The sequence below is a fragment of the Zingiber officinale genome, chromosome 7A (genome assembly GCF_018446385.1).
Source record: "Zingiber officinale cultivar Zhangliang chromosome 7A, Zo_v1.1, whole genome shotgun sequence".
Lineage (NCBI taxonomy): Eukaryota > Viridiplantae > Streptophyta > Magnoliopsida > Zingiberales > Zingiberaceae > Zingiber > Zingiber officinale.
This window is the reverse complement of record NC_055998.1, coordinates 84,393,791-84,405,207: the sequence shown is the minus strand read 5'-3', so window position 1 is coordinate 84,405,207 and position 11,417 is coordinate 84,393,791. Positions and strand designations below refer to the sequence as shown.

The window sequence follows — 11,417 nt, the reverse complement described above, 5'->3', positions numbered from 1 at the left end:
ATACTTCATTATCTCAAAGGTACTATTTTACATGATCTTATTTTATATCATCAATTTTCTCGAGATTTACATGCATATAGCGATGCAGATTGGGCAAGCTTTCCTGAAGACATATAATCTAGAAGTAGATATGCAATATTTATCAGATGAAATCTTATCTCATGGAATTGAAAAAGCAACATAGGGTATCTCATTCAAGCACTGAGGCTGAATATAAAGCTATAAACAATACAATGTCTTAAATTATTTGACTTCAATTACTTCTTTCTTAACTTCATCTTGCATCAAATATTGCACTAAATATTTGGTGCAACATATCGTACAGATAATCCAATCTTTCATGCTCGTACAAAACATGTGGAAATTGATTTTTCATTTTATTCGTGAACGTGTAACAACTCAACAGTTATTCGTCTCTTATATTTCCATTGAAGATTAAATCGCTGATATCTTACTAAGCCATTATCTAGACAATGTTTCAATAAGCTAGCAAACAAACTCAACATCAAAAATCTCCTGTTAAGTTTGTGAGAGATGGTGTAAAGGAGAATCATTCAATATACCAGAATTGACCGGATCAAATCAAATTAGTATTAGGATTTAATAATTATTAAAATAATTCTGTTATAATTATTAAAATAATTTTTAGAATAATCTATTATTTATTAATTAGTCAATTGACCAAGTACTTGTTATACATTATATATTGTACTGTTCGTAGGACAAATATCAATAAAAAATAAGATCTATTATTATTATTCCCATATTTTTTTGTTGTCCTCTTCATATTCTTCTTTTAACAAATTACTATTTTTGTTTTTTTTTCCTTTAGAAGAGCTTGAATGACTGTATTTTTGCTACTTGCTATAATATATCTACTTTGGCAAAAGTGTATATCAATTATCTTCTTAGGACATCTGTAATGAGAGGTTTATAACATACAATTTATATTATAAATCTCTCAATATAAACCTCTCCCCCACTACATAGGTGGGGTTTATAATTTTTTTTATAAACCTGTATCAAAATCTTGGGACCACGTTTATAAAAAAAATAATGGAGAGAGAATAGAGAGAGGATTTTAAAAGAAGTGGAGTTTTTAAAAGAGAGAGGTTTTATGATAATAGAGAGTGGTTTTTAAAAGAAGTAAGGTTTTTAACTTTTGATGTGGCAGAGCATAAACCTCTTTAAAAGATTTACGATTACGGATGCCCTTAGAGTGATAAAATTGCTACCACGTAATTTTAAGTCATGCAAATAATTTTCAAGATAAGATTGCCCCATAATTACATGTAGATTTAACGTGCTTTTACTCTTTTGGGATATGTATTGATTATTATTATTATTATTATTATTATTATTGTTGTTGTTGTTGTTGTTGTTGTTGTTGTTGTTGTTGTTGAAAGAAAACAAAAAGACTCTGATGACAAGCAATCAATAAATTTTTTTTCCAAGTCAATAGAAATAGCCAAGCAAGAAATTGATGAATTCCATAGATCATATATTTCCAGTTAACTTGGATCTAACAGGGAGAAAATATCTTGAAGTTTTTATTGATGTGTCTTTGAACTCTTTGTACAACATCTCATGGCTAGCGGTTGCTGCTACACTCAGCCTTATGTAGGATTGTTGCGTTAAAGGAGGATAAATAGCGCTCATGGTCTTTCACATTTTTTGGAAATTAATTGCGTAAAGAGTAAGTGCAGCGGATAGAAAGAGACGGAAAGTAAAACAATATTAACACACTTCTTTTACTTAGTTCAGAGCTTGTGACGACTCTTATTCCAAGGCCTATAATTGTCGATCATTTTCGCTAGGCAATCACTAATCAACCAAATCGTTATAAAAGCAATTTGAATTTAAGTATAATAAACTTTGAAAACTAAATAATATCGATGACTTAGAAGAAGAGGTCTTGAGTGTAGTTGTCATCAGAGCAACTTTCGAGGGTCGTAGAGTTGTCTATTGAGCAACGTACAGGAGAGAAACTTGTTCAAATTGATATCTTGAGGGTGTTGGTTGAACCCACCTTTATAGCCCACTCCTAGCGCCTAAAACCTCTCCTGAGCACCCCTCATAGGGCTAACGTGGGGTGCTCTCGTCGAAATTCTATCTAGCAAATTTCATCCATCTCTGGGCGCTCGGATCGGTTTAGGTGCCTGGATTTCTCTCCTCCAGTTGTTTACCTAACCTTACCTGCCAAACATTTGATTCTCTATACCTGTTTGGACTTTCTCTAGCCTTGCTTAGTATCTGATCAACTATGACTTTCCTGCAATACTAAGTTAACACAATAGATATAAAATATTAAAGTAAAATAGTGTTAGCAACTTTTAATATTCATTGGTATGGTCGACCACGTGCAATCGACCAGAAACCAGTCAGTCACACATGCTTGGAGTTTACTTCTCCAAGACTTCTTATTACCTAGGATTACCTTCCCTTAGGGTTGCCTAGCTTCACTCACTAGGACTTCCATTATCTGACTTCACTCACCAGGACTTCCACCACCTAGCTTTACTCACTAGGGCCTAGCTCACTCACTAGGACTTCTATTGTCTGATTTCACTCACTAGGACTTCCAATCATTTACCTTCACTCACTAGGACTTCCCACCATCTACCTTCACTCACTAGGATTATTAAATACGATAAATAAATAGTAAGTGTTAATTAAGTAAAATACCTTATAGAATTTTTAAGAATTTTTTGTATTTTAAATGAGTCCTTTTCTAATTTATGGGATAAAAGAAAAATCCTGTGTAGCTATCCCATTTGAATAAGGAAATGTTTAATTTCAAAATTTCAAATTCATTATTTTATTTCCCCTCCAGTAACCCTAAAGCCCCTACTCATCCCTCTTTTCACACCATTGCCACCCCCTCTCCCAACTCCCTATTGTCATCGCCCAGTCGTCATCTTCGTTCTTTAGCTATGAACAAGAGCATCGATCTCCCCAACTCCATCAGCCCCCTTTGGTTATATCTAGCCCGGCCGATCGATCCACCGCTGCCCCTCTCCTGTGCCCTACTCCCTATCAGGACACAACACCACTCCATCACCACCACCGCTTGATCGTCTGACATCTGTTGCGATGATAGCCACTGACCTCCAAATTTCCATCACTAGTCCCTCTCCAAGCCAACACTATTCCTACTGGCCATCTCCCTCCACCGTGCGAGAGGCACTACAACCACTGCTCTACTAGTCACACTATTCGCCACCACCAATGACATTGACTCATGCCCTAGTTTCATTCCACAGTCGGCTATTGTCATCGCCGATCCTCTGTTCTAGCCACCATAGTAGTCCATGAACAACAGTTGTGTGCTTCTGTCGGCAACTAGCCCACTATTGCCTTGAACTGCAACTAGGGCAGTGAACATTTGCCAAGAAGAGGTCGAAGGGTAATAAATTTCTTGATCTAAGTTTTATTAACCTATATTAGATTCTCAAAATTAAGAGGAAAGCAGATGGATCGATTAATCAATACAAGGTTCATTTAGTTGCAAAAGTATATACTCAAATGGAGGGTATTGATTTTTAAGAGACATTTTTCCCTATTATGAAGTTTGTGTCAATATGTGTCATCCTAGCTATAGTAGAACATTTTAACTTAGAATTACATCAGATGGATGTAAAAATGACTTTCCTTTATGATAATCTTGATGAGAAAATCTATATGGTACAACCAAAAGATTATATTATTGAAGGTCAAGAGAATAAAGTATATAGACTTAAAACGTCTATATATGGGCCAAAGCAAGCATCAAGACAATGAAACATAAAATTTAATGAAGTTATTTTATCTTATGGTTTCAAAATAATTAATGTGGATCATTATGTTTCCTAAGAAAGGAGAAAGGAAAGTTGGTCATCTTATTTTTATATATTAATGATATGCTGATAGTTTGAAATGACATGAAGTTTGTGATTGAAATAATCATGGCTCTCATTACAATTTGACATAATAGATATGAGAGAAGTTAAGTACATCTTAGAAGTAAATATCATTAGAGATAAATCAAAAAGGTTTTTGGATTTGTCTAAATAGACTTATATTACTAAAATGCTATAACACTTCAATATGTCAAATTATAACATTGTACAAATACATATAATGAGAGGTACTGTTCTGAACAAAAGTATATAACACAAGACTCCTGAAGAAATAGCCGAGATGATGAAAAACTCTTATGTTAGTGTCATTGGTAGTTTAATGTACACTATATTATGTACATATCCTGATATAAGCTATGCTATTAACTTAGTTAGTCGTTTTCAGTCAAACCCAAGATTGAGACACTGAAAAGTGCAGAAGAGGATATTTAGATATCTTAAAGGGATTGTCGATTATTGTGTCTATTTTCAAGGATCGAAGATGAATTTGAAGGGCTACATAGATGCAAATTGGGCAGGGGATCTTGATGATAGAAAATCTATATCTGGCTATACCTTCTTGTTGAATGGTGGCGTCATCTTATGGAATAGCAAAAAGCAGACTTGTGTAACATTGTCAACAATGGAAACTAAGTAGGTGGCTTGTGCAGCGGCGGTGCAAGAAGCTGTCTGGTTAAGAAAGTTTCTAAAATATCTAAATATTACTAAGGATGGTGGGGGTCTTATTGCAGTGTATTGTAGCAATCAAGTTGCTATAGCTTTTTCTAAGGGTTTCAAATATCACAACAAAGGCAAGTATATAGAAATTAAATATAATTTTGTAAGGAATATTGTTGACAAGAAAAAGATAATTCTTTAGTATATCCATACAAGTGTTATGCTTGTAGATCCTTTTACTAAGCCATTTACTAAAGAATTATTTCATGGATATGTGAAATATTTAGGACTTCGTAAAATGTAACACATTGTAAAGACAAGTAGATATATGAAATGTCATGATCTATTCAATGTAAATGTCTTTGTTATATTTGGATAAAGTTCCAATGAACATGTTGGCAGGTTAAGATTGGTCTACTCACATGGACAATCATCTCTATTTGTTTAATATAAATAGTGGTAAGACCATTAGTTATGAGATAGCTACTGAAGTTATGAATGAAGATATACCTGTAACTTGGGGCCGCCTTGACAGTAGTATCAAGATGAGATCATTTATGAATAGATAATGATCAAAGTAATTATATCCACCATTTACTGAACCTATAGGAGGCTAAATTAGAATTCATGAGAGAATTTAGGATTAGTCATTAGGAATATCTAGATAAAAATCTATATGATATTAATTTTGAGAAAAACATGCACTCTTTATTGGTAAAGAGAAAGACATTATAGTATGTGATTCATACCATATATGCTATAGTGACAATAAGGGTAGTTGAAAAATAATTCTCTGCTTCTCTACTATGTGAGATCCTTGAGATTATAAGTTAATCTCAGTTTTACCCTGAGTTACTATTTAGCTCTCTACTTAAAATTCTGATTAGTGGCTGCTACTTTAGCATATAACATATTCACTATGAATGATTCGGTCTATGAAGTATAACTAGGAGCGACTAATTAGAATGAATAGACTTTAGCTAAAATGGAAGATTAAAATAGAGTTACATCTTTAATATTTATTCATTGGTCGACCAATTACAATTTTGTTGAGAACTTAAAATGTAATTATGAATAATTATATTCAATGGAGATATTGAAAATGCTCTCGACATAATAGTCATGATGAGAGATTAGAGATATTCATATTGATGTACATAATTTAATTTGGGGGTAAATTCAAGATATTGCTGTCTTTAATTTGTTTTGATGAGCGGTTATGTAAGGTGTAACAACTTTCTTAGCATTAATCGTTAAGTGTATTTGCTATCGCACGAACCGTTTTCCTTAAGTATGAATTGAATGTTCTAATATGGTCTTTGTCACTGATCCTAATATGGTCTTTGTGACTAGATTCTTATATGGCCTTTGTGACTTGACTTGGATGGTAGATGTTGGAAAGAGATGGCAACATGTGCAACAACTACACAGTTGTCAAGATAGTGGGCATCTTATGCCCACTTCTCTCTTCTGCTATAAGTATGCATCCAAGTTGAAGATAAAGGATGGAGGTGCTTTCTGAAAGGTTTGCCCCTGAAGGTTGTGTGTCTTGGTAAAACCTCTAGTGAAGAGGAACATTCATCAGCAAGAGGGATTTGATTTGTGAACTAGCAAGGGCGGTTCAATCTTGTGATCGCTCTTTTGACAACAGGTATAAAGAACATGCGATCTGTCATCATCTACCCGCTGTAAGTGCTTATGGTACAGATTTTGTTTCTGTATTTTCATACTTTAGAATCTACACCAACTGCCTAGGCGACAACCCAACCTATTTATAATGGAGTAACAGAAGAAGAGGACATGTATGAAAATGATGAATATAAAAGAATTTGGTATTTCATTGGCTTTTGCACCTGGATTTGTCTTTGGCTTTTGGGTATTCATGGGTACACTTATGATCAAGAGGAGCACAAGGATCAAATACATGCTAATCATTGACAGGGTTTTTGATTGGTTTATGCATCATGTAATGTAAACTAAGTCTAAAATTCTTTTAAATTAATCCTAGAATTTATGTATAGAATAAGAACTTATACTTTTATGATATATATGGCCAAGCTTATTGTAATGAATTACTATTGACATTGGTATTTTAGTCATGCATCTATGAAAAGAGTGCTTAAATGGAACTATACCATTTATCCACAGGTTCATTCCTTAAACATGTGTGCTAGACACTGATCAACTAGCACCCCATATATGATTGAAGTTTCCTACCTTGAATTGTGAATCTTCATGTTTTTGAATTTGTGATTCTTAATTTCATAGTTTTTCTCTAGCATTTACAGATCCACTATAAGGACATGATTATTGAAGTTCAAAAGGACAACTCTTGATCTCCTGATATGACACTAATACTTCACCTGATGGTACCAATACTGTTAATCCATAGAATCAGGTTGTTAGAAATCTCCCAAACTTGTTTACAAATTAAAGGTCAGCTAAATGTGATCCCCGAGAATCCTTCTCAGAGCCTATTATAGGTGTCCACCTAACTAATAGCTTCAACTCCAAAATCAAACTGGAGTTCGAATAATCTCCCAAACTTGATCTCCTGATATCATTCACACCTTAATCGAGTTTCGGAGCAACAAATATATGCTTATGTATACTATCACAGCCACAATCATCGCTACGACTCTGGCTACGAGTAGTTCCACCTCGTGCCATCAATTGACAAAACCAAATAAAAGTTTAATAATCAATCAGAATTTAAAACTCTCAAACAACAAATAAAAGAACACCTAGATCCTAAGCTCAGAGATACAACTCAACTTACATAAAAACTTCTTTACTCGAGAATCACAGAATCAGGAAACAAAAATCCAGAAATAAACCCAAAACCCATGAACAGAAAGCACAAACCAAGCTCTGATAAGAACTCCAAGCACCATTTACGCATCTCAATTGCTGTCTGTACTGTACTTGTGACGATTTGTTCCTGCAAGTCTTGATACAACTGAAGGTCTTCTATGTTGGGAATCATGCTTCTGGTGGCCGACAACAGGTTCTTCATTCTCTTGACAGCATTCAGTAAGTTTTCTTAAAATTTTAACAGTGCTTTCTAACCTTTATCAGTTTCTTTTGGGTGAGCTTAAATGACTGAATAATATGTCTACTTCGGTAGGAATCTCTCTCTTCCAGTTATCTACTTTTTTTTTTTTTTCTAACAAAAAAAGAGACTTGGAATGATGTATATCACTACTGTAAATCATCATCAGATTTTTGTTTTCCAAGTCTTCCACATGGTGTGTTCAATTAACCCTCGAGTCAAAAGTTAGAAGAATAATTGTGGCGAGTGGAAACTGATGGGATCATGAAAAAGATATGCAAGACAATAATCTGTAGATTAACTTCATTGAATTTTAGTCAATAGAGGCAAGTTGTAGAATTAGTCAATAGAGGCAAGTTAGTCAATAGAAACAGCTAGGCAAGAATTAATTCTGATGGTGACTTCCATGGAATTTCCTGTTAATTTTGAACAAATTAAATAAGGGAGGAAGCAAAATGCTACTCAAAATTCTTGTTGATCTACCTTTGAACTCCTTGTGCAGCATCTCATGGCTGCTGCTACACTCAACCTTCTCCTTTGCCTTTTCTGGATTTCTCTCTTATTTTTATCTGGATCTTTGCAACTGTGCATAGAAGAAGAGAGGAAGTCTCTGCTGAGCGTGAGAAGTGGCTTCCCTGATCTTGAGTGGCAACTAAATCCATGGAAGGGCGATGAGTGCTGCAGTTGGCATCGTGTAGGATGCAACAATATCACAGGTCATGTTATAGAACTTGACTTCTCTTCATTTATTTATCCGTTGCCATCTGGTAGTGTTTTAAACAGAAACGAGGTGCATCCTTCATTGTTTCATTTGAAACATTTGGAGTATTTAGATATAAGTCGGAACAACTTATCTGGCCATCAAATTCCTGACTCATTTGGATCTTTAACTCAGTTGCAGCACTTGGACTTTTCGGCATGCAGTTTCAAAGGAGAAATTCCATATCAACTTGGCAATCTCTCCAACCTACGTTACTTATCTCTATTTGATAACCAGATTTCTGGAAAAATACCGGCATCTTTTGTCCATCTCAGAAATCTGAAGGACCTGGTCCTGAGCATGAATTTCATCAGTGGAGAGATACCAGAAAATATTGGAAACCTCAGAAACATAAAACGCTTGTCCCTCTATCATAATCAGATTGAAGGTGTAATACCAAAAAGCCTAGGAAACTTGAGTAAAATGTTAGAGCTGGACCTTTCTGATAATACAATTTTTGGAGGCTTACCAGAGACTATTGGCAATCTAACTGAGTTGCAGTATTTGAACTTGTCAGTTAATCAAATTAATGGAAAGCTGCCAGACTCAGTCGGGCATCTCCACAACTTAATAGATCTCGGTATCTTTGATAACAACATACATGGAGACATCACAGAAGCCCACTTTGCCAATCTCACAAATTTAGCTTACATGGATATTTCGAACAATAACTTGTCGGTCAATGTGAGCCAAAATTGGCTTCCTCCATTTCAAGCAGGTGGAATTATAATGCACTCTTGCAACTTGGGACCCAGATTTCCTCCATGGCTGCGGAACCAAACCAATTTAAATCAGCTAGATATATCAAATAGTGGAATATCAGGTGCTTTTCCAGATTGGTTTCGGAGCTTGTGCTTATCAAATATGGTGCTTCTATTTTTGTCCGATAACAAACTGAATGGAAGCATTCCATCTTCCATATGTACACAAAGAGAATTGCAAATTGTGAACCTCGCCAATAATGATTTATCTGGAACTATCCCAGATTGTTGGGGTAATGCATCAGAGCTAGCAATCATTGATATTTCCAACAACAAATTATTTGGCAGCATATCTAGAACATTTGGATTTTTATCTAGATTGCAATCACTGCACATGAATAATAATAGTTTGTCTGGTACAATTCCATCAACTTTACAGCATTGCAATCAACTTGTAGTTATTGATTTGAGTTGCAATAAATTGTCCGGAACTATACCCAGATGGTTTGGAAGGAGACTATCAGCATTGCGAGTTCTTTCTCTAAGGTCAAATAATTTCACCGGGGTAATTCCACAACAGCTCTCTCTGATCCCATCCCTCCAAGTGCTAAACTTGGCTCACAATAATCTCTTTGGCTCTTTGCCTCCAAGTTTTGGCAAGTTTACCTCCATGATGGCAAGCCAGAACACAAATAAATCTGCTCCATTATATGGTGGTTCCATTTATTACTTGGAGAGTGTCATCATAACTGCTAAGGATATAGAACTTCAGTTCACTACTATGCTTTCAATTGTCACCAGTATTGACCTCTCAAACAATAATCTCTCAGGTGACATTCCTACAGAGATCACAAACCTTCATGGCCTTCACTTCCTCAACTTGTCTATGAATCATTTCTCAGGAAACATACTAGATAAGATTGGTCTTATGAGTCAACTAGAATCACTTGATCTTTCAAAGAACAACTTATCGGGTAGAATTCCTTTGAGCATTTCTGCTTTGTATTCTCTGAGCATTTTAAATTTATCTTACAACAATTTGATTGGAAAAATACCAACGGGCAGTCAGCTGCAAACCTTCACCAACTTGTCATATATTGACAACCCTGAGCTCTGTGGGGAGCCACTCCAAATCAAGTGCCCAGGCGACAACCCAACCATTGATAATGGAGTAGCAAAAGAAAAGGACATGCATGAAGATGATGAATATGGAAGAATTTGGTATTTCATTGGCTTTGCTCTTGGATTTGTGTTTGGCTTCTGGGGATTCCTGGGTGCAGTTATGATCAAGAGGAGCACAAGAATCAAATACATTCTAATCATTGATAGGATTTGTGGTTGGTTTATGTATATGCAATCAAAATTTAGCCTTAAATAGGCCTGAACTAATTCTAGAATTTATGTATACACTAAGAACTTGTACTTTTATAATATTCAGACTTGTAATGGATTAAGGTTGACATTAGTATTTAAATTATGGATCATGTATGAAAAGTGTGCTTAAGTCAAACCATATTGTTAATCCATATGTTCTTTCCTCAAACATGTGTGTGAGACACCAATCAACCTCAATTCCATATGTGACTAGATTTTCCTGCTTGAATTGTGAAACTTCATGTTGTGAACACGTGATTTTCATATTCATCAGTTTTTTCTCTATAAAGATAACAAAGTTTATCAGGGATCAGAGCACCCCTTTTGGTTCAAATATCAGCACCCGCTTTTTAGATACTACCTCATTAGCATTGATCCTCTTGAGTAATATCAACTGCACTATAATATTTGATTTGCTAGTGTTGAATGCATTCTACATGATCTTTGTGTTGCTTTGCCAACACAGGTACAATCATGATTCAAAATCTTAAGTTGTGTTGAAGCTTTAGTATTTGACTAGAATGATAGCATTTTGATTTCGTGTTGACGTTTCGGTATATGTTGTTGGTGGTGAATAGGAGGTGAAAGCAGGAAGAAAAAGAAGATTGATATATTTAAGTTTAGATTTTGTGCTCCAACTGAAATTATACAATTTTATTATTATGTTAAATGAACACAAACTATAAAAGAAATAACATCATTATCTCAATTCACTTGTCCTATGTTGTAGCAAGTCAAGGGGTGTCAAGTTTTGGTATGACACAATACTAATTGACACGGTGTCAAATAGTATCAAATTTCAATAATAATATGCTTTGACCATGTTGCCTGACACGGAACGAGATTGCAAACCATGGGAATCACCTAAGCGAGTAGTTCCTATCATCCAAAACTTATGCATCTTACAAGTTTGTAATACCTGTGATGTCGGACAAAATAGCGATTATTCTATAAGCTTACGAGAATGAGAGGTT

The 11,417-nt window shown here is 34.9% G+C and overlaps 1 protein-coding gene across 1 annotated transcript; it reads left to right on the top strand.

Moving 5' to 3' along the window:
- Positions 1-8,193: 8,193 nt before the first annotated feature.
- Positions 8,194-10,612, top strand: LOC122001656 (receptor-like protein EIX2). The gene is made up of 2 exons (XM_042556518.1): positions 8,194-8,324; positions 8,504-10,612. The coding sequence occupies exon 2, from the start codon at positions 8,669-8,671 to the stop codon at positions 10,445-10,447; it is 1,779 nt and encodes a 592-aa protein (XP_042412452.1). The 5' UTR covers positions 8,194-8,324; positions 8,504-8,668; the 3' UTR covers positions 10,448-10,612.
- Positions 10,613-11,417: the final 805 nt, after the last annotated feature.

Bases quoted from the DNA above. Each gene is read 5' to 3' on its own strand.
- LOC122001656 (XM_042556518.1), top strand. From the start codon at position 8,669: ATGAATTTCATCAGTGGAGAGATACCAGAAAATATTGGAAACCTCAGA.